Here is a 24243-nt window from a genome sequence, read left to right on the forward strand (position 1 = left end):
ATTACAAGCTGCGTGCGTTCTTAAGTGCGCGACACGGCCGCCCACCGGAGGATTTAGTGTTGGGGGGTGGGGGGGTTATTACTGTTCTCCTTCACTCTAACACCAAACATGAACGCGCGCTGTTACATTCCCATGAAAATCACTACATGTTTTGTTTGGGAACTATTTTTTGCAGCGTAACGTTACGTGTCTGTATAAACAAAGGCGGAGCCTCCTGCCCTGCATTCTTCATGGGTGTCAGGCTTCACGGCTACCAGAAAGGCGACAAAGTGTCTGCAGCCTGTTTATTACTGGGCAATATATAATATTCTGAGAAGATGTCTGTACCAGAGAGCACAGGTGAAACTTGTGTGCAGCTCCAGAGCGGTCCGCTGCAGAAGAATCAACACGCACCCCCAACACACGTGTGCGCTCCTTCCTACTATTCCTACACAAGACGCTCCGCGCTCACACACAGAGTCAATCTACAACACCTATAGTTAGTTCACAAGTTAGATATGTAGTAGTTAGTTGTTGCTTTTATTTTTTATTAAAGAATAATATGTTGTGATTGTATTTATTTCCGATGCAGCCGCCGGAGGATTTTGTGGGTTTTTCTGACAGCTCATTGAATCTCACAATACAAAGTTAATTGCAGCCAAATGCAGCTCCTCTGTAACCTCTGGGTAGCAACCACTGTGATTCATGTCATACAGCAGGAACATACTTTCAGGCTTTTCCGTCTCGGCTTGAAGCAGATTTTTTACAAACTCATCCTTTCGAGTGTTGCCTGTTCAAATGGTTGATCACCGATCGCTTGATTGGCAGGGTACGGTTAGACAGTAAGTTACAATAAATATCACATTTTTTGAAAAAGCCGGATTTGGCGACATCATATCGTTTCAAGGTGGCGACCAGAAATAATCTCAAAGGCTGTGTCCAATTCTCTCCTTACTAACTACTAAGGAACTATATAATGTGGGACTATGTAGCGCACTGGATTTGAACAGGATTTGGACATATTCCTAACTACTTTTTATTTTTAAACAATAAATATGATGTCACCCATTAGCTGAAGTAAAATGAACTAAAATATAAAAGAAACACCTTTGTTATTGTTCCCAGTTGTCATGAGATGAATACAAAGATCTGAAACATTTTCTACAAACACAAAATGACCATTTCTCTTAATTATTGTTCAAAAATACGTCTAAATCTGTAATGGAGAGCACTTCTCCATTGCTGAGATAATCCATCCCATTTCTCAGGTGTGTCATAACAAGATGCTGATTAGCCCTTGTGCTATCCTATGGGGTCCAGATGACCCGATCCTTCCATTGACGTGTTCTCCCTACCATGACAAAGGTGGATAAAGGTGGAAAGAATTCATGTAATCCATGGACACCAGTGAAGATCACAAATCATTGTAGAAAAAAGGTTCAGTGCACTGTCTAGTGGGTCTAGATGACCCAACTCCCACCGTTAAAGTGCCTATGATAGCACAAGTGTTATGATTTTTGCATAGGTGTGCCTTAAACTGACCACAACAAAAAGCCACATGATAATGCACGGCAAAATGTTGCAAGGACCTTTACACAATTCTTGGAAGCTGAAAATATCCCAGTTCTTGCATTGCAAGCATCCTCACCAGACATGTCACACATTCAGAGTGTTTGGGATGCTCAATGTCCAGCAACTTGGGACAGCCATTGAGGAGGAGTGAACCAACATTCCACAGGCCACAATCCACAACCTGATCAACTCTGTACAAAGGATATATGTAGCACTGCATGAGGCAAATATGGTCACACCAGATCTTTGATTCACCAGATCTTCAGATCCTTGAATTCATTTAATGACAAATGGGAGCAAAACAAAAGTCTTTTCCAGAGGCTTCTGGGAAATATCTATGACCATGGACTTTGGAATTGCAGATTCAGACACTCCAGCAAATGGTGAACACACTAAATAGTGCACTAAGAAGTGAACAGTTGGGGAATTCAGACACAATCATAGACAGGCTTTATGCTACTCGTCAAAGATCATCAAAGTTTGTTGTCCTGAAACAGAAATGAGCTGTTGGTACTCATACGTTTTGCTGTAAAAAGAAAACCAAATGAACTCTCGTGTTTTTATAAGAAATTTGAAAAGACTAAAGGTCCAGCACCAAACTGATGACTACAACCAAACAATGAGTCGTCTTCCTAGAACAATAAAAGTGCTTGATTGAAGAGATTGAAGTTTACCAAGGAAGAAATAAATGCCACCAATCAAAGTTCTTGTTGCTCAAAGATAAAACCTTTTACAGAATTTGCATCAATATTGGAGCAAATACCAACAGGAAACAAGGAAAACTACTGACTCTGTTTTCAGGTTTAGTTAAAAATGCTTATGTGGTGCATAACACTGGAGTCCATGCTGAATATTAATGAGTCGTGTAACACAGAGACAGAGATTTATAGTAATACTCATTAAATGTTCCCACCCCAGCAAAAACTAAAGCACTGGAGAAGAGGAAAGAGTTTGTTCAAAACTTTTAGAAAAAATAAGCCAACTAATGCAAAAATGGAGTGGAGGACTGCAAGAGGTCCAGACACCAGGCAGACACTCCCATCCCATCTCCAAGGATCATTTCTGCTGCCTGTACCTGTGCTCTGCACTGCTGGTCAACAGCGTATGGTCTTGGCTGAGCAGCAGGCATAGATGGACCAATGAGGAACCATGGTCTGATGAAGAAATCAGAAGAGCAACGTCGTCTGTAAATGGCAGATACGGTTTCTGAAGCTAAAGACAAACCTGGGTCAGTGACAGAGGAAAACCCTGATTTACAACCGAATGTGAGTGCTGGCGGCCGTGGTGCAGCGGTGGGGCAGTCGACCCATGATCGCAAGATTCCCGCCTTGCACGCCCATGTGTCGAAGTGTCCTTGGGCAAGACACTGAACCCCACCTTGCTTCTGGTGGGAGGTTGGTGCCAGTGGAGCCGCCATCAGTGTGTGAATGTGTGTGTGCATGGGTGAATGGGTCTGTGACTGTAAAGGGCTTTGGGCCTTCGAAAGAAGGTAGAAAAGCACTATATAAGTATACGCCATTTACCATTTACCATGTGTTTGTGCCACAAAACATAACAATTACCATTAAAAATTTCACTGCATGCAGAGAGGGCAGACCCACACAAAAGGAAACTCGGACTTGGTTCAGTCAAAGAGGGTCTCTGGGTTTTGTCTGGAATAACAACATGGAAAATAGAATCAACAAGCAGGACGCTGAGGAGTCTTACCGGACAATGGGTAGCTTGGTGAAAGGCACAGGAGGCAGCGTCAGACCATCAGGAAGAGTGATGATCTCCATCCCACCCGGACACTTTGAGGTGTAGTTCTCCAGACTCTGGGTCACCTCCTTCTTTTCTGTGAAGGCGAGTAATAAAGCGCTTCAGGCCCAATGTTCAAACAAGCAGCCAGATGAGGTGACAGGTAAGATGATTCATAATTGTGTGGGAAATAAACAAACTGCAGATTATTGATGTGTTGGGTGTCCCTTTCTCAGAGATGAGAGCCTCCACCTTCACTTTTATTGTATCATCAATACCTTTTTCAGGGAACATTACTGTTCAGCCAGCCATATCATTTGCTTCGGCTCAAGTGTGTCCATCAGTGGTTAAGGTCATTAACAGACAAAAATGAGATTCAGATCAGTAAGACTTCACAGAGACTCATTGGGAGGTTGAAGGACAGCAGGCTTTGTAGTGATGAAACACTGTTTTTAGGTTTTTTCCATGATCTTAAATGTATCCATAACACCCTTTTATGACAAACACTTGATCTGTATTCTATCTGCAGGAAGACTTGGCAACTGAAACTCTGTAAAAGCGTGGAGGCGATAAAAGAGTCGGCGATGGGAGATAAAAAGAGCAGCAGAGACGAAGTAAAACAAAAAAAAAGATTTAGAGATGAATGGAGTGAGAGATCAGTGGTGAACTTGTCTGAAAGCGCCTGTGATGGATCACATCTTTGTTTTTGTCTGTTTGCGGTGTCAGATCGTTTCCAGCCGCCGTGTGCTGATGGACTGCTCCGGAGCAGACGATGCAGACAGGGACGCAGGCTCGGAGGACAATCCCTCCTTCATTACTTCCACTGAACACCCCCACACACACACACACACACACACACACACTACTGACAGACTCTTCCTCAGATGAACAAAACACAAAATTCACGCGTTCAACACCAAACACGACCTTCATGACAAAGACGACGTCGTTGCAGAGAAGTCTGAAGGCTCTTTTTGACCATAGCACCGCTCCTCATTCAGGCTTTATGGGATACAGGATTTCCATATTTACATTGATATTCAGCAGATTTCTCTGATTTTATATTGTTTTAACATTATGAAGCACTTTGTGAGTCATTTTCTGAGAAATAAAGCTTTTTAAATAAAGATTTACTTATTTACTTACTTACTTACTTACTATGGTTTCTTCCAAAGTGACTTACAGGTTAAAAAACTACAGAAAAGTAGCATTCCATTTCTCTGACTTCCTTCCCAAAGACATGTAATGATGTCAAGCAGTTTTTGAAGCTACACAATGATGTTGTTTTTAAATAACGCAAAGAAACTGCTCCTTCTTTCACATCAGTCTCTGGTTCTTCCTTCTTGAAATCTGATACATGTAAATGTAAACTGAGGCTTGTAGAGTCTGAGATGTCTCTCCTGATTTAAATGATATCTCTAAACATCGTTTGGTCTGAATTTGAGTTGAACTGACAGCTCATTGGTTCATCTTTTTGCTCTCTTTGAGACCTCATAATAAAAATCACTATTATTTTTTCAGGATCATATTGACATAACTCCAAGTGTTTTAGATCAGTAAGCTGTCAAAGCAAAAATCCCCAGAGTGGCATTGAAGTGGTGTTTGGCAGCAACTGCCTTTTTTATGTGCATTAAGGCTTAATCCGAATTCTTCCCCTACCCTTAAATTTATCCCTCCAAATGGAAAATTATGGAAAAATGGTGTGTTCTAATTTGTGTTCTAGCACAAAGCTGCCAGCGCTTGGAAAATGCTTAGCATCAGTTTTAGAACTTTAAAAGGGTCGTGCTAAGACAAAAAGTCATTACTTACATTTTCAGAGCACACTCACGTGCGCTGCGAGGGTTTCCCATTCACAAAAACTATTTGGGACACCCCAACCCTTCAAATGCCCCTACAGTTGGAGGGGTAGGAGAAGAATTCAGATTCGGCCTAGGTCTACATTTAGCTCTTTTCCACATTCATTCAGCTTTTTAGTCTTAGTGTTTTTATAGAACCCCCAAAAGAATGTTGATGAAAATTCTCATACATATGACATTGACTTGAAGTTGAGTTATGTAATCGTTATTTTTCCTACCAGAGCAGTTTTACCCAATGGTCCATCAGAAAAACATCTGCAGCAGGTCAGAGATACAGCGTCCCATTGGATAATCAGGACAGTTGTTGTACTGACTTGAGTTTGAGCTGAAAACTGCAGACTTCCCACCCAGTTTCCTGCCTGTTCTTCTGCTTTCAGACCACCATGGGGGAGAAAAATAAGTAATTTGGGGGCAGAAAACATAAATGAGAATTAGTTTCAAAGTCCTAAGAGTTGATGATGAAAATGTTTATTATACCTGCATGCACCAAAAGCCGCCATTAAGGCAGACAACGCAATAAGCATTTAAATGAGGAGCAATCAGAACCTGCAGTAATGAGAAATGTTCTGCGGCGTCTTTCAGGTTAACAGAATCTTTGGACAAGAGCCGTAACAAAGATTATGACTTTATTAAAGCATGTGAAAGCGCTTTGATGAACAGACTCAACAGATTCTTATCGGGTTTCCAGCGCTGCTGTTCTTTACTCCACAGATGAGGTCAGTCATCACTGCTGTTGGCTTTTCAGCCCTTTTACAAGCACTAGGAGAAAAAAAGGCTTGATGGAAACTCCATATGAAGAAAAACAGACTCATTTGCACTTTAAAAAAGCTTTACCTCACTTCAAGTAGTATTTCAATTATGCAGTTATAGCTTATGATGCAGCGAACGCGTAACTTATTTGGAGCGAACCTTAAGCTGCATTCACACCGAACACGTTGACCATGCGTTCAGCCAAGGGGTGGGCACATTTTTTTGATAGTGGGCCACAAAGAATTCTAAAATCCGACAGAAGGGCCGGAGCGGGAGCAGACGCATGGAGTGTTTTGGTAATCCACCTTAAGAGAAAGAAATAACACGGAATCTGGACGAAAACATTTGGCTTTAAAATTAATAAATATTTTAAAACATTTGAGTTTTTATTTTAAAACTGTGGCTTTTTTCTCATTTTAGAGCTAAATGTACCAATGGCTTGATGCACCTCATGCAATTAGAATTAGAAAATTAGAGAAATGCAACAAAATCAACAAATATTGCGACACCACTTGGATACTAGAGCGGGGTCCGCAAACCTCTTCTTGAGGGCCTCAATAACCTTTTTTTTCACTGATGTGTCTGATTTTAAACTTCTCTAGTCTTTCTTTTACTATGAAGCACTTTGGTTCTCCTGAAGAAGTTGTAAAGTAATTAAATAAGGACAGCAGTTTAGCTCAGGCGGTAGAGCAGGTCATCTAACAAGGGTTGGTGGATCGATCCCCGCTCTCCCAAGCCAGCTCTTTCTCTTCCAAATTTCTCTTTCATGATCAATTTAAAATGTTTGATACTTCCGTGAATTAAAAGGGACACCTTCCATACACCACTACCAAATCAGAGTCCTTGATTGGTCAAAGTTCATCTGGTTTAACTTGCGACACCCATTCAACACCGGCGTGTTTTGTACATAGTGCCTGAAAACGGTCGTAAAAATGTAGGTAGCGACACGCCAGAGTGAGAGTTTTGAGCACGGGAGCCTTAAACATGAATTTATAAAAAATTTACAGATTTTTTTAATGTACGTGGTCACTTGAACGTGCGTTGCCGAGGGCGGTGAGAACAAAGCTTCACAGAGACGGCGATGGTTGCTTGCATGCTCCCTGCTGTCACCTTGTTGCTCCAGGTTTGTAAATCTGTGCATTTTCTCAACAGTGAGAGCAGCCACTGTGAGACATAATCAAAGCTTTTCACAGACCAAATTCAGACACAGAAGCTTTAAAAAGCTTGCATGGACTCTTGGATGACTGTTCTGTAAGCATTTCTTCAAAGGGCTCCGTTTCTTTCATCTAACTTGATGAGAAATCGTTTCCCTATTCTTCTTCATTGTTAATGAACACTAATACAGAGGTGTTTTTTCATTCATCTTCTTGACCGTTTTTCCCTTTCGGGGTCACGGGGTTGCCGGAGCCTATCCCGACCACTTGGGCGTAGGCAAGGGATGCCCTGGACTGGTCGCCAGTCTGTCGCAGGGTAGAATATCCTCAATCACACGTCCATTCACTCTCACACTCACACCTATGGACAATTTACAGTTGCCAATCAACCTATGAAGCATGTTTTTGGATGGTGGGAGGAAGCCGGAGATCCCTGAGAAAACCCACGCATGCAAACTCCACACAGAAAGGTCCCCCATTGATGTTGTACTTTTCATGTCCCCCAGCTGGGACTTGAACCGGGGGCCTTCTTGCTGTGAGGCAAGAGCGCTAACCACTGCGCCACCGTGCAGCCACAGAGGTGTTTTAATATCATTAAATATCAGCAAAACTGGAAACTGCATGATAAAATATATTTTCGATAATTCAATGCATTTAGTTTTTCTGGTTTTCTTCACCTTAGTTGGAAGTTTGGGGGGGGGGGGGGGGGGGGGTGTAGAAAAAGAAAACAGGAAAAGCTGCTTTAAATGGCTCGTGTGATATTAGATGTTTTGCTTTAAAGGAGAGTTTTACGGCAAAAACACAATTACCTTGTTAGTAAAGGATGAAATTCACACAAAATTAAAATCAGAAAGAGTGATGGAATGCATGTTTGGGCATGGGTCTGTGCATGTGTTCATGCGTGTTTGGGTGTGTGTGTGTGTGTGTGTGCATGTGTTCATGCGTGTGTGGGTGTGGGTGTGCATGTGTTCATGCGTGTTTGGGCATGGGTCTGTGCATGTGTTCATGCGTGTTTGGGTGTGTGTGTGTGTGTGCATGTGTTCATGCATGTTTGGGCATGGGTCTGTGCATGTTTTCATGCGTGTTTGGGTGTGTGTGTGTGTGTGTGTGTGTGTGTGCGCATGTGTTCATGCGTGTGTGGGTGTGGGTGTGTGTGTGTGTGCATGTGTTCATGCGTGTTTGGGTGTGTGTGTGCATGTGTTCATGCGTGTTTGGGTGTGGGTGTGCATGTGTTCATGCGTGTTTGGGTGTGTGTGTGTGTGTGTGTGCATGTGTTCATGCGTGTGTGGGTGTGTGTGTGCATGTGTTCATGCATGTTTGAGCATGGGTCTGTGCATGTGTTCATGCGTGTTTGGGTGTGTGTGTGTGTGTGTGTGCATGTGTTCATGCGGGTGTGGGTGTGTGTGTGCATGTGTTCATGCGTGTGTGGGTGTGGGTGTGTGTGCATGTGTTCATGCGTGTGTGGGTGTGCATGTGTTCATGCGTGTTTGGGTGTGGGTGTGTGTGCATGTGTTCATGCGTGTTCGGGTGTGTGTGTGCATGTGTTCATGCGTGTGTGGGTGTGCATGTGTTCATGCGTGTTTGGGTGTGGGTGTGTGTGCATGTGTTCATGCGTGTTCGGGTGTGTGTGTGCATGTGTTCATGCGTGTGTGGGTGTGCATGTGTTCATGCGTGTTCGGGTGTGTGTGTGCATGTGTTCATGCGTGTTTGGGTGTGGGTGTGTGTGCATGGAACGTAAAGCAGACATATTTATATTTGTTGGACGCTGCAGTGTGGTTGTGTGTGCATGACAGCTCAATTGTGTTTTGATAAAAGCATTTTGTGTTGAAATGATTGTTGTACGATGGGGGCTGTGATCAAACATGAATGATGGGGGAGGAATTTTTCAAAGGAGGAGTTTTACTTAAATTGGTTCAAAAACTGTCCCTGAAATCTGTCACAAAGTAAAAAATATTAAATAAATGAATTTTATAATTTTTTTTCCGACAGCACAGCGTTTTCTTAGACAAAGAAGGCACAGGAAATAAAAAACAAAAATGATGTGAAGCTTTCTCCATATGCGACAAAAGACTAAGTCATTTCATCTGAGCTTCTGTTCCAATGGCGTCTGCATGGAGGTGGAAGTGTGATTGCATGGGGCTGCTTGGACGCTAAAGCTGTTGCACATTTATTTTAAACAGATGTGGTCCAATGTAAGTCCACCAGGAAGTACCAGAACAGGACAGATGAGGGAGACGAGCAGAACCTCACAATCCTCAGACCTAAGGTCTGCAGGCTGCTGCACTCACCAAACCTCGTTCAAAACCCCAGATGATTAAAGGTTTGAGTTACACAGGTTTACACAGGTGAAACATTACCTTCCAAGCAGAAATAATCTCAATAATGACTAATGTGATTAGGAGGAAAAATGTTTCTGTAAGCCCAGAAATGTCACAAGTTACAAACATTTCAATTGGAACTAAAGGTAAAAATATATCCAAAAGTATTTGCATTATAGATATGAATGACTGAAGCGTTTGTGGTCCAGTGGAATAAAGCTTCAGAAGAGGCTTTGCTATGTTTCACAAACATCCATTGCAGAACCTACAGCAAAAAAAGCTACGGTAAGAGATCACTGCGATAACAGAGGTGCGATTACACAATGTGTTTGTGCCACAAACGTCTGTTAAGGCTGCAGAACGTCGTGTTAGAAAGGTTTTCTAAGCCTCAAACGTAGAAGGCCCTTTACGGTTTCACATCTGAACTTCCTTCATCCTCCTCTGTTTCTGCTGCGGGTCTCTCTTATTAGTGAACACTGGCGTCTGTCTTATGGATCATCTGGATCCCTCTGCTTTTGTAATAACCTCCTGGCTGTTCAGGATTAAAACTGTAATACTTTACTTCTCTACTTTACTGACGGCGCCGGTGCCCCCCCTCAGGAACCTGGACTGGAAAAGCTGTCTGGACTCCCCCGTTATGATGCCCCTGACTTTTTTTTTAAGGAGCTGACCTTGATCAGAGAGGAAGTCCAGCATGGTCTGCAGCAGGAAGGACAGGTGCCGGACGGACAGCGCGGGGTTGCCCATGCGGCGCGAAGCATAGACCAGCTCGTGCAGCAGCCGCATCTGAACAGCCGCCCAGCCTCTGTGGGTGCCTGAGAAGAGACAAGGACATTCACACTCACAAGGATGACCACTCTCACTGCTACTGTCTGTTTGCTCAGGAAAAAAAAACTCATTTGCTTTGGATGTTTTATTTTGAAAGTCAACTAGAGTTCTGCATGAATGTGGAGGGATTTTCCTGTCTGCTCGTGCAGCAGTCCACTGTGCAATGTTCAAGAGTTTCATAGTAAAAGGAGCAAAAACAGAGACATGCTAATGTAGTTTATACCCACCTGTAAAGGTTATTTTAAGGTTTATTTTTCTGAGCATCTCATCAGTGTCTTATGATGCAAAAATGTTTCTTTTTCTTTTTGCATGTTGGAAACGAAATGAAACACATTTTGCTTTGGCTGTTTCTATGGTAACAACAAACGGTCGGTTCATTTTTTAGTTTGGACTTATAATATTGACCTCAGCTTTTAAAAAGGAATTTATTTAACTTGCAAGTTTTAAGTTAAAAACCAAAAAATAAGGTTTCACCCCTGTACTCCAAATCCCCTTGTATTTATGGAGCAAGAGTGGATTTTTGCAGGCTCTTCTACCAATGCATATCCCCGATCTGTAATCCTAGTTCTTCCTCCCAAGCATTTTTCAAAAACAATGTACGACGCTCCAGTTTTTTCAGAAAAAATATTCCTAAATACATTCCTAGAAACTCGTTTTTTAAAGTCAGGTGGGCTCAAAAGAAGCTTATAAATGTCCTCATCTTCTGGGAGGAATTCAAAATTAGGAATATTTTGTTGAACATAATTTCAAATCTGTAAATATCGGGGGGAAAAATGTGTTGTAGGGAGAGAAAACTTATCTTTTAGTTGAGTAAATGATGCAAATTTTCTATTTCTATGAGGAGAAGACTGAAAAAGTGTGCCGTCACCCGTGAAAAATGACTTATTTTTTGCTCAGACCAAATGAGGTCAGTTCAATTGCCATTTCTTATGGACACCGACATGTTGGAACCAGAAATCTTCACCAAGCATTTCAAGTCAACATTTCTATGGCAACCACTCTCACCAATCAGGACAGAGCTTGTTGGAAGTCCACACCTCTAGCACTCAAAGCAGGCTCAGGAGCGTTTGACATGAGACCGCCTACTTTTATTGAAGCATCTAATTGGTCCGTTTAAAAACTGAATAACTTGAACTACAGAAAAACATCATAAAAAATGAGGATTATCCAGAACATGTCAATAAAAAAGGTATCAGAGCAAGAATGGTTCTTCTGACCAATGGAATGACTGAGTAACAGCTGCTTATTTCTCTATAGAAGTCTATGGGATTTTGGCTTCTTGGAACCAGCAGGTACTTCCTGTATGGAACGTGAAGTGGGAGGGGCTACTCAGTCCAATTCTCTCCTCCAGTCAATGAACTAACCCCACTCTGAGATGCGTCCCCCTCCATCCCTGCTGTGGAGGACAGAAACATGAGAGTGTGGCGGGATGTTTGATGAACCCTCGCCATCATTCCCACTGACAAAGGTTGGTGATTTGTTGCTTTACGGTTATCAGCACTTCCCTGCCGCGCTTCTTTCCTGGCCCGGCTCCTTCAGCTGTCTGAACAAACACATGCTTTCCCCCCTCATAAGCACTTTTTCCATTTGTGTGAAACTGCACCCACTAAGCAGGCTAAAAATAGCTGACATCCACCTGTCTGCCAAATCCAGCACTTATCTGCACGACAGTAATCCAAAGGACACGCTGGATTTTTTAAGGGAGCTGCTCTCACTTGCAGACGGGGAAACGGTTTCATTTGAAGTATTTTCAGACCTGAACTGGAGGTGTCTCCAAATCCAATTAAAATGCCACCCAGATGATGAGTTGTGTTGCCTGAGCGGAGCAGCTGCATTGTCATGCAAACCCTCGCAGGAAACACAGAGTCCTCAGGCTGCCTCTGAACCGCTGTGTGAGGTGACGAGGAAACGTTCGGTCAGAAGAGGAGCTGAACAAATAACTAGAACCACACTCACACAGCCCTTTTGACGGTCTAACAAGGTGAGATCAGAAGTCTATTTGAAACAAAGGATGCCTGTTGAGGGTCAAAAAGAGACAGAAAAGGAGAGACTGAGCGTCACAGAACCGTCTCACTCAAAAGATCATTTTCTTTTTCTGCTTCCTAACACTGCTCTCTGATTATTTTCAGGATAAGAGAGACGCAGCGGCCTCTGATTACTTTACATAGAACCTCCGGGGGCTAAAAACTATTTCTATTTTCTGGGAAGTGAGGAAACCGAGAAAGCAAAGATGGCTAACATGAAAGCAGAAAATGACTCGGAAGATAAAATATTTCCAACGGGTATGCTGAAGACAGACACCTCTCAGAACACGCCACGCACACGCCGCTCTGGGTACGGCAGTAATTCCCAATACATCCCAGAGATGACGCTGCTGCAGCACCTGTGGAGGTTCAGTCTGTTCTACCGCGGAGACAGACAGAAACATGTCTGAGACCAGGAGCTCCAACCACAACCCTCTAGGCTTGAGGTCAGGTTGAGTCGACCTGGAAGAAACAGAGTGTCTCCTATTCCTTCATCCTCTCCTTTAAACAGTGGAGCCTCCCTCCTCTCTGAAAAAAAACATCCAATTCCACAATACTTAGCAGTAACAGTGTTGAACGTGATGCGAATATTGATGGTGTGTGATTAAATTCCTGCTGTTCCTCCTCCAGAGTTTTAGCAGAACTGAACCACCTGAAAGTTCATTCCCTTGCTTGATGGAGGCAGGGAAAAGGGCTGAGTTTGTCTGCAAGGTTTTTTCTATTGGATCATTTCGTGCCAGGTTACTAAAACGGACATCTGCGTTCCAAAACGTAACCAAAACCAGCAGAGAAAACCAAAACAGGCCTTTCTGTTCTTGTCAAACAACAATGGCTTTGAGGGAAAATGGAGGCTTCTGGTTCAGTCCTGCTATGCAAAAAACTTGACATGACAGGTCAAACTGTGTGTTAAAAATGATAAGTGTTGCCTAATCTACAGCTGAACAGACAATGTTTTTCCTGTTCTTGTTCAAACAAACTATTACAGAAACTATCATGTTGGAGAATGAATAACATCCAGATTTCCTGCTGTTCTGCCCAAAATGAAGAAAAGGCACAAACAAAATGAAAATTTATCAATCATTTGTTTTGTCAACACAAGACCCAACATACATGTTTCCTGTGTGGGGAATACAACATAAAAAAGAGGATTCTGGGTAATTCCAGGCTGGGCTCTCACAGCTCCGGGTCATTCGGTAAAGGAAACAAGGCCAAAGATTAACAGCATATCAGTGAAAAATCTGCTCACACAGCTCCTCCAATCACCATCCACAGAGAAAATGTGGATGTCTCTCTATTAAGACTCAGCTCTTCCTTTTATTGCTGCTGCTGACCACGCAGCCACTGCGCCCAGCAAAGGTCAACAGTCTGTAGAGCCAGGAGGCTTATCATAAGGCCCCCGCCAAAGAGCTGCACATAAGCTCATGCCAGCCGTGGCCTCGCTCTGGTCTGAAGCAAAGAGAACCACGGAGGAGGAGGAGAGGTGCTCACATTCCCTGAAAACTTAAAAAATTCTCCTTTCCAACTCAGACATCAGATCAGACCTTTGCTGAAGTCTTTGGGGTCGAGCGACAGGCTGTATCCAGGTAACGTCTCCAGCAGCAGCTTGTAGCAGGCCCTCCAGCCTGGCTCCGAGATGGTGGGGGCCACGCACTGCATGGCCGCCACGCGCTTGAAGAACGCTGACTTTCGATGGAAGCCGATCAGTTCGTAAAGCTCTGACAGGATGCTGTAGCGCTGGATCTTCTCCTCTTCTGACAACTGCAGGTCAGAAGGAAAGAGTCACGTCATGGATCACCTTTCTTTATGTCTCGCACCACAGCAGCCCCTCATGACATCACAAAGTCCCAGCAGAAGCTGATAGCAGAGCTGACGTTAGCCCCCCCCCCTCTCTGCCATGTGAACGTTTAGATGTTTGCTCCATGTTTCAGCTTCTCTCTCACTGTTCAAATGAACCACCAGGATGACAGACTGACAGTGTGTAAACCTGCAAAATCCACAAAGGATCAAATACTTCTTCCCTCCACTTGTTCTACTGGCAGAAGTATGAAGGAATATTCACAAACATCACTTAAATCTGACCAAAGGCTCTCATTGGGCGGCAGTTTAGCTCAGGCGGTAGAGCAGGTCGTCCAACAACCGAAGGGTTGGCGGATCGATCGCCGCTCTCCCCAGCCAGCTGTGGGCCCCCGAGTGCGGCTAGTCTGTAGCTCACCGCTCCCCCCAGGGGATGGGTCAAATGCGGAGAAGGATTTCCCCATTGTTGGACAAATAAAGTATAAAAAAATTAAAAATAACATGTCAAATCTACTTTAGATGTTTTTATTTTGCATGCGTCCATTTCTGTTTGCAGATGCAGAGCAGTTCTTCCACATATGAACGCTTCTCCATGTCCGGCGCTTGAGCCGAGGGCGGCGGGGGCCATGAAGGAGACACACGGAGGACGACCTGGCTTTGCATTTCTGCTTCTTTCAGCCCCCTGAACCTTGCGACCCTCCAGAGCTCCGGCCTGCTTCTCCTGTCAAACTTCAATCTGTCAAACAAATTTTTCTAACATTCATTTCATTTGACAAAATGCAAAAATATCAAATGTGTGGCTGCATGTTGGTAGAAAAAAGGATTTATGAATCATGATCTGCAGCCAATATATGTTCATATGATATATTATATATTCTAAATAAATCCTCTTTGGTCACTTTTGTCAACTAAAACTTTCCAGATGGTTTCTCCTTTTGCATTTTCCTAAGCGGTGGCTCTGAGAGCTTCAGTCACCACGGCTTAGGTGAGGTCAGATTACAGAGGTGGAGTTCGTCAGCTGCCCCGGCCGGCGCATGAACCGCAGTGGTTGGTGGCAGGTTGGTGTCACATTTCCTGTGACACGCTGGCTATAGGAGGGCGTACGTGTGCCCCCGGGGCAGAGGGAGCGCGTGCTGTGAACCTTCTTCCAGGTACACAGTTGCATGATGGGAAAAATGTCCTCCTCCATTCAGAGCAGACTCCTGAGCCCTTCAGGCCCCCGCAGCTCCTCAGACCTGCCCTCCTAGGCTCATGTCTGAAGCCTCAGCTGTCGATGAAGGTTCAATCATCATTGATCACACGTTCTCCTAGTGCGTGTACAGAGGAGGGACGGCCGGATTCTACAAGTGTTCTAAAGATGGATTTTTATAAAGCCCCATCATTTCCCAAGTTTTGTGATTACAGCTGATGGATAAAAGAAGGACTGTCCCGCAGATGGGTAAACCCCCCCCTCCACGTGAAGCTAAACCCATGAATACTTTCAGCTTTAAGGTGATCGATCTGCAGGAGAGACTTCCTCTCAAGATTTTCATTAATTTCCCCCTTTTGTCTTCAGAAAATATCTAGGAAGACTAAAGCAGACCAGTTCAGTCTGACTCCGCCCCCCAATTACATCACTGAGACTTCAAAAGGCTCAGATGAGATACTTGGATGTTTTTTTTTTAATTTGATCCTTCTGATTTATTAATTATTGTAAGAAAAACCGTAATCCTAGTCGCAGAAAGGAGACCTTAAATGTTGCCCCCTCAGGTACTTCAACAAGCAGCTTCATATGAAGAAATAAGAACAAGAGCACTGGAGGAGGAGTTATCTAAATGACTTAGAGGAACGCTAGAGAAGGAAAATAAGAGGATTGTAGGGGGAGAAAAGTTCCACTTCTGATCTTAAACTGTTTCAGATTATTGTCTGTATCCAGAGCAGCTGGAAAAGCTGTTCAATGGTACCTTACCTGGCCCAGATTGATGTAGACGGCGTTCTGCAGGAACTCTGAGGCCTCCCTGGCCCTCTTCTGGATGGCCAGGACCCGGACGGCTTTCACGCAGGCCTCCAGCTCGATCACGCCGGCGTTCTTGTGCTGCAGGACCAGAACACCGGCAAAAGCGTTAATGAGAAATGAAGGGTCAAAGAGTTTTCGTGCCCCCCAGATAATCAGAGGAAATGTTTTCTCATTAACTTCTGACCCCGCTAAGCCTGACTGCAAACGCAGTGTGACAGAGGAGGGGGCGCTGGTCCTTCAGGACTGCAGCCGAGTGTTCAGGAAGTCCCATGCGTCCGTTTTTACCTCACGCTGCCTCAGCAAAAACACTTTGATCTAAATACACAAAAGGTAACAAGGCCTCTGCATAAAACAAAAACAGATTTATGTAAAATGACCAATTTTTCTCCACATTAGTGACTCTTTGATGAGATAAGATGGAATTGTGCAGAGGCCCAGTGAAGCCGTGGTGTTGGACGGATGCTGCTCTGCCCGTGTGATGCTGCTTTCAAAGGTTATCAGTGAATAATAAGCTTTAGTTTCCAGTAATTATATGCGCCCTCACGCTTGATGCTACACAGTATCCCCATGTTGTTCTGTGTATTAAAGCAGCTGTCACTTTGTCAGGTCTGATGCCTCCAGCTGATGCCTTGACGCTTTATCCAGCACTGCCCCCTGCTGGCGTACAAAAAAAACGCTTCAGTGCTGACTCGAAGCCAAGCTCTTTGTAGGAAAATAAATGTGGATGCAGATCATTTATGGGAAAACAGCAGGTCAGGGAGTAAAACTTCCTGCTCACTGAACTAGCTCACAGCTGGAAGCATCTGTTTCTGAAACAAAAATCACAGCAGCTGAACCCTCAGGACCTGCTGCGGCAGAGCAGACGACATTATTGATGGTCATTGGAAAGAGGAGAAGCAGCGGCGGGTCTCATCTAAAACTGTAGATGTCAGTGTAAATCTCTAGAGATGTCTGGAAAACATGCAAGACATCCAGATGAAACCTCTCCTAAAGACTCCCACAGTGGATGATGAATGACTCCCAAAAATACTCAGAAGCGGTTTGAAGCCCCCAAACAGACCGCCGCTCCAACACGGACCGCTGAGCATCTTCAAAGATGCTTCTGAGCTCCAGATCCTCACAGTCGGAGGGTGAAGCAGCACGGAGGAACCGAAGAACCAAAGTTTTATGCAAACAAAGATTGATGGCACATCGAAAGCGTCCCTGCAGGGGGAGGACCAGCAGAACGGAGTCGTGAATATGAGACAGCTCGAGAAAGTTCAAGACAACTGAGGGCCGGACGCCTGTGCAGAGCAGAGGGGGGGGCTGAAAGGAGGCGGTCGTCCCTGCAGAGGAGCTCTGAACCTCGCTTCCTGTGAGCCCCACAGACAAGCTCCAACACCACAGAGCCAGCCGAGGAGGACGAAGCACAAACGATCATCGGGCTTCTGGAAGAACTCTACAAAGCTCTGCTGACATGAAATAACCTCAAATCAGCCTTTAGGACTAAAATAAACATCTGTGGAAGCAAACGGTGGATGAGAGCGGCAGAAAACAGAGGAGCAGAGGGTCCAGCAGTTTCCTCCACTGTGAAAATCCTTCAGGATCATCTCCAGAGAGACGGCCGTGGAGCCCAAACCAGGTTCAGCACATTCAAGTCCCACTGCAATCATCTTCTGATCTATTTTCCAAATGTTCCCAGTGGTTTTTTAATTATGATTATTGTTGTTTTCTAAGACATAGTTTCTGTAGAGCGGCAGGAGTTCATTAGAAATTCACCTCTGGGTTGAGGGCAGGACTGTTGGCGTGGAGTAACCGTCTACGTATTTCCCATGACCCCTTCATTCACACTCTCCTGCTAGCTTACAGCCCCTCACAACCCCAAGCCAACATTAGCGGTGCAACAAACAGGGTGATCAATGTCAGATCCATCCATCCGTACAGTTCTGATCCAGATTCCAGCTCAGACGAGGAAAACAAAGACGTTCATGGATCTGTTGGTCTGACAGTGGATGATCAGAACGGAGTTTCTACGTCACAACTGAGATCTTTTTCCAAAATGGAATTATTTCATCTGCTTCTGAGTCACTGCAGACTGAATAAAGAAATGCTCAAAAATGCAGTTTTAATCTTAAATTATTTTATATACATCCTTCAACATAAGGAAAATGCTGCAAGAACCTGTTAAAAACACTGTTCTCAGGGAAGTTGGTCATTAGCTGCACATGCAGACAAGAACTCAGCAAGAACCCACCTCCTGCAGAAAATTCATTAAAGCTTCAACCTTGAAGCAACAGAATTATAAAAACACTAAGGAGCTGCAGGTTAAGCTGTGGTTGTTTGCTGCGGATTAAAAAACAGTTCAGTCTCAGTCAATAAAAACTCACTCAAAGACAGAAAGAAGAAAAAGAATAGGACTTTATTTTTTTCTTCCATCTTTACTGACATCCTTCTGCCATTATAAAGATGGCTTCTCTTAAGGATTTATTTCATTAGTGGGGCAAAAAAAGCATTTAGTCAGCAACCAACTATGCAAGTTCGCCAACTAAAAAAGAAGACAAAGGGGCCTGTGATTGTCATCATAGGTAAACCTCAACTATGAGAGACAAAATGAGAAAAATAATCCAGAAAATCAAATTGTCTGGATTTTTAAAGAATATATTTGTAAACTGAGGTGGAAAATAACTGGTTGGTCAATAACAAAATTTGAACTCAATACTTTGTTGTCTATCCTTTGTTGGCAATGACCGTAGTCAAATGTTTTATGTAAATTTTTACAAACTGTTGCTGGTATTTTGGTCCATTCCTCCATGCAGATCTCCTCTAGAGCAGTGATGTTTTGGGGCCGTCTCTGAGCAACACAGACTCTAAACTCCCCCCAAAGATTTTCTATGGGCTTGAGATCTGGAGACTGGCTAGGTCATTCCAGGACCTTGAAATGCTTCTTATGAAGCCACTCCTTCGTTACCCGGGCAACGTGTGTTTGGATTTGTTGTCATGCTGAAAGACCCAGCTACGTTTCACCTTCAATGCCCTTTGCTGATGGAAGGAGGTTTTGACTCAAAATCTGACCATACATGACCCCATTCATTCTTTTTACACCGATCAGTCGTCCTGGTCCCTTTCCTGAAAATCAGCCCCAAATCATGATGTTTCCACCCCCATGCTTCACAGTAGGTCTGGTGTTCTTTGGATGCAACTCAGCATTTTTCTGCTCCAAACACGACCAGTAGAGTTCTTACCAAAAACTTTCTAGAGTTGTTTCATCTGATCACAGGACATTATTCCAATCCTCTTCTGGATCCTCCAAATGCTCTCTAGCAAACTTTAGACGGTCCTGCACATGTACTGGCTTTAGCAGGGGGACACGTCTGGCCCTGCAGGGTTTGAGTCCCTGGTGGCGTAGTGTGTTACTGATGGTAGCCTTTGTTACTTTGGTCTTTGGTCCCATGTCTCTGCAGGTCATTCTCTAAGTTCCCCCGTGTGGTTTTGGGATTTTTTTCTCACCGTTCCTGTGATCATTTTGACCAATGGGGTGAGATCTTGTGGGGAGCCCCAGATGGAGGGAGATTATCAGTGGTCTTGTATGTCTTCTATTTCCTAATAATTGCTCCCACAGTCCATTTCTTCACACCAGGCTGCTTACCTGTTGCAGATTCAGTCTTCCCTGCCTGGTGCAGGTCAACAGTTTGGTTCCTGGTGGCTCTTTGTTCTTGGTCATAGTGGAGTTTGGAGTGTGACTGTTTGAGGTTGTGGACAGGTGTCTTTTCTATAGACAACCTGTTCAAACAGGTGTCATTAATACAGGTAACCAGTGGAGGACAGAGGATCGTTTTACAGAAGAAGTGACAGGTCTGTGAGCCAGAAATCTTGCTTATTTGTAGGTGAACAAATACTTATTTTCCACCATAAATTACAAATAAATTCTTTAAAAATCAGACAATGTGATTTTCTGGATTTTTTTCTCACTGTCTCTCTTAACCCTTGTGCTATCTTAGAATGACCCCCCCTCCCCCTTATATTGACGTGTTCTCCCTACCATGACAAAGGTGGATAAAGGTGGAAAGATTTCATGTAATCCATGGACACCAGTGAAGATCACAATGAAGGTTCAGAGCACTGTCTAGTGGGTCTAGATGACCCAACTCCCAACGTTAAAGTGCCTAGGATAGCACAAGGGTTGGTTAAGGTATTTCTATGATGAAAATTACAGGCCTCTCATCTTTTTAAGTAGGAGAACTTGTGCATTTGATGGCTTAGTAAATACTTTTTTGCCCAACTACATATTAAAGCTCCTGCATGGCAGAGAGTTCCAGGAAGCATCTGCCTAAAACCCAAAGTCTCTTCCCCCACACCTCTCCAGGTTTGCGTCTTACCTTCCCATAGTAGGAGATGGCCTCTTTGTACTTCTCGATGATGTCCTCGGGGCTGAGGCAGTTCTTTGCTCGTCCGATCTCGGCGCTGGTGTCGGCGCTGATGCCACTGGCTGTGAGGGCGCCTGCAACAGAATCCAACCTGCAGATCAGAGGTGGAACCACAGCAAGATCTTCCTGATACCAAAGCACAGGACAACAACGAGAACAAATCAAGACACATTAGCTCCCATCATGTCCTCCACTAAACCCCCAGCACCTGTCAAGAGGTGTGAAGACCATCCAGAACACTAAATCACTGAAGGTGAAAATGGAGTCAATTCATATTTTTGCAGTTGATTCAGCAAACTGCAATCAGCTGTTTGGATTTTAAATTACAGTTTGTATTCTCGTTTGTAGGCGGAGCTCTAAATCCATCAACAAGGAACTCAAGAACAAGCTCTGAGGTTTCCTAAAATTAACTTTAAGTATAAAAAAGGGTCAAAGTTTATTTGAAATGTGAAAAAAAAATCCTCTTAGGATGAGGAAGGATGGAATTCCCACCTGGCATGTGATGCATGTCTTTAATATTTAGTCACCTGAACCGGAAAACTGTCTGATCATTTGAGGCAAACATGAAAAACCTGCTGCAACTTTATTTATCTAAAACGACTGAATGTGTTCCTCAGTTAAACATCACAAAGATGAGGGGGTCTGTTTGGAAATGTCTCTGTGGTTCTTAAATTAGAGCCGCCGGCAGCAGCAGTGGAAACAGAAAGTCTGCTTCTTTCTTCATGGAGATGGAAGCTCCAGCTGCAGACAAAGCTGCACTTTCTACAAGCACCGTTCCCCCCTGACAGCCTGGGACAGCAGCTTCCATGTTCATGAGGACCAGCTGCTCTGCACACACTGAGCAGATACTCCCTCATGTGTGTCAATGATCAAGTTTTCAACTCCATTTAGCAATTGTCCCAAAATCTAACCCTGTGCTGCATCTTGGGGCCATCTAAAAATCTAACCTATGTTGCATTTGTGGACTGTGTGAAAATCTAACCTGCGTTGCCTTTAGGGACCATCTAAAAAAACGAAGCTATGCTGCATTTATGGACTGTCCAAAAATTCCTCAGTTGGTCCTGTTTACATTCTGCTCCTTAATACTTTGTGAATATGGAATTTCAATGGATACAAATATTTTAAATAATAATCCATGTGCCTTTTAATGTGTGATGAAACTACTGTCTCAGTAAAAAATAATAAAAAGAGGCCAATAGGTTTTACATCTTTAATAAACTATGTAAGCTCTACATAATAAAGCCCTGAAAGTCCCAGGAAAGACATTCAGAAAAAAAAACTGTTTCATATTGAAAAGTTGGCTAACAGAGAATGTTTTACTGCCCCCTGCTGGTGATGGAGCACAACAGCATGTATGTTTGGAAAAAGAAATATTGACTTCAGGGAAAAGATAGAAATCTCCAGGAGGAGTGGGGTGAGCCCGTGATTTCACTTTCAGCTAAAGGATCAGAGGTTTCAGGAGTGAACAGGAGAAAGTGAAGCCACTCAGACCTAAAGATCGTCACTAAGGTTTCCTACAAAATCAAGCAGGAACGTCAGAACTTTAGAGAGAAGACGGAGCTAATGTGACTCAGAATTAAAGGGATTTAAATTCAAACAAAAAAGATGCAGTGACAAAAGCACAGGAACACAAGCAAACAGCAGGACTGGTGTCCAGGCAGCATCAGTTGGACAGTTCATACCTGGATCAATGAGAACCTCCTGAGCTCCTACAGACAGAGAGAGAAAATGCAGATTCACTCCATGACACACGTTAGCAGAGTTAGCGCGGCCACAACACAAGCTGAAGTCTGAAGCAGACGGGGGGGGGGGGGGGGGGGGGGTTATGCCCGCCAAAATAAGAGCCCAGACGAGCCTTATTCAAATGGATGTCATTCCCTTCACAGGCTGCACATCTGAGAAGCTGCAGGATGCATCCCATAGGTAGCAAAAGCATGTGAGCCTAAACCGCATGATCAGCTTCCAGGTTTATGCTGCATTCAGAGGGAGTGGAGAAAATGGGAAAAGAGTGGAGCTGATCGTTCACAGCTGAATCTGAAAAATGAACCATATCAGATTGAAGTCTAAACAGGGAACGTCGTCTGATGGTTTTTCCTCTGTTTTTCTAAGGTTAGTTCTGAAAACGGCTTTGAAAATTAACTTTTGGCCTGTTTTAATCATTTTATATATCAAATTTGATATGCATATCTGTTCTATATTTATATTTTCAGACACTTGATCGAATTCAAGGATATGCTTTGTTTCAAATGTTAAACGTATTTTTCTTTTGTCAAACACTCCAATGAAAATGCTTTTTAACATGTTCTTGTGGCATTTTTCTGATGATGGACATAAAGAAAATTAAGCTTAAAAATCCATTTCTGAGTTTTTCAAATTGTTGTAAGATCAGAAGCAGACACAAAAGTGATGTTTGAAAAAGGGCCCATGTGTGAAATAGAAAATACGCTGGGTGGGCAACAGTCTCCCTGCTCTGCTCCATTCTGATCATCCACTGTCAGACAGATGGATCCATGAACGTCTGTTTTCCTGGTCTGAGCTGGAATCTGGATCTAAACTGGACGGATGGATAGCTCTGATATTGATCACCATTTCTGTTGCACCGCTAAAGCTAGCTTGGGGGGTGTAAGGGGCTGGAAGCTAGCATGGGGAACATGTAAACAGAGAGCTCTCGGAAACGGAGAGGGGAAGGGCGGTGGGGTTGCTCCGTGCCAACAGTCCCACCCACAACTCAGGGATGAATTTCTGATTAAAATCCTGCCGCTCTGCAGAAACTATGTCCTAAAAACGACTCAAGTTTTTTGATTTTGGCTAAAAAAAATTATTCATCATAATAATTAAAAGACCACTAAGAACACTTTAAAATGGATCAAAATATGATCGGAGTGGGACGTTAATATTTTTCTCATAGTCCTGATTTGGGTTTTCTAAGCTCTTCATTTCATTCATAGGATATCAGAACAGGACATTTCATGAATTGTACTTTATAAAAGGATCTTTGTTTTCTTGGAGGTATGCATAGATAAAACATAACTCCTTTACCTCAAACATTTCGATGAGCAGATCAACCTACAGAAACAAAGATTTCGTTCTGCTTTTAACCGACATATTTCTACATCTTTTCTAAAAGTGTTAAATTGATAAACTGGTTCGACTCACTTTAAAGAAGCAGAATTTCTTTGTGAAAAAATTTCATTTTTTCCTGGTTGTCTCACCCACACACATTTCTGCTTGTTGTCTTTCCTGCATAAGCTCCTTTATTTCCTCACAGATCTCGTCTTTTGACATGAAAGGTGAGAATGTTTGGCTCCGCCTCTTTGAGACGTCATTTATGGCGTAGCCTGAGCAGAAATCCACAACATTCTGGGGTTGTATTTTTTTTTATCTCAGATTGATTCTACGTTAAATGAAAAACACAGTTTTTGCTGAATGAACATCAACATGGAGATATGCGAAAAGCGCCGTGTTAAAGGAGGTAATGCGGCCGCCGGTTTCAGCAGGTTGCACACAAAGCCAGCAGATGTTTGCGCGGCTCAGCAGAAGCACCAACTCCTCCTCCACCTGTCTCCCTCTGCTTGTGACCCACCTGGTCTGTGGCGTTTCCCTGCATCCACCGGCTGGCAGACGCTGGGTTTGCACCCAGCAGCCTTGCCTGCAGTGCCTCCTGGGTAGTGGAATATGACGGACGCCGAGCATAACCCTTCCAACGCACCTGCAGGAAATGCAGATGTTCAAAAACACAGGTCCTCCTTCCTTTCTTTCTGGTTCTGACCTTTAATCCAAACCTCTTTCTGCTGTTCTGCTGGACAGGTTGATGGTCTGAGCAGAACAGACC

The 24243-nt window shown here is 43.7% G+C and overlaps 1 protein-coding gene across 2 annotated transcripts in view; it reads right to left on the minus strand.

Annotated features, from left to right (window-relative positions):
* The window catches only part of trappc9 (trafficking protein particle complex subunit 9), a 169293-nt gene that overhangs the window by 141019 nt on the left and 4031 nt on the right, over window positions 1–24243 (minus strand). The window contains exons 4-10 of one of the 2 annotated variants that reach the window (XM_023960197.2): window positions 23995–24120; window positions 22094–22120; window positions 20364–20485; window positions 15961–16086; window positions 13760–13976; window positions 10038–10181; window positions 3259–3385 (exon numbers count right to left, since the gene is read on the minus strand). In XM_023960197.2, coding sequence (XP_023815965.1) covers window positions 3259–3385; window positions 10038–10181; window positions 13760–13976; window positions 15961–16086; window positions 20364–20485; window positions 22094–22120; window positions 23995–24120 — 889 coding nt within the window. The remainder of the gene's footprint in view (window positions 1–3258; window positions 3386–10037; window positions 10182–13759; window positions 13977–15960; window positions 16087–20363; window positions 20486–22093; window positions 22121–23994; window positions 24121–24243) is intronic. The other variant, XM_023960198.2, reaches the window with a different exon arrangement.

The sequence above is a fragment of the Oryzias latipes genome, chromosome 11 (genome assembly GCF_053564925.1).
Source record: "Oryzias latipes strain Hd-rR chromosome 11, Olatipes_Hd-rR_3.1".
NCBI classification, from domain to species: domain Eukaryota; kingdom Metazoa; phylum Chordata; class Actinopteri; order Beloniformes; family Adrianichthyidae; genus Oryzias; species Oryzias latipes.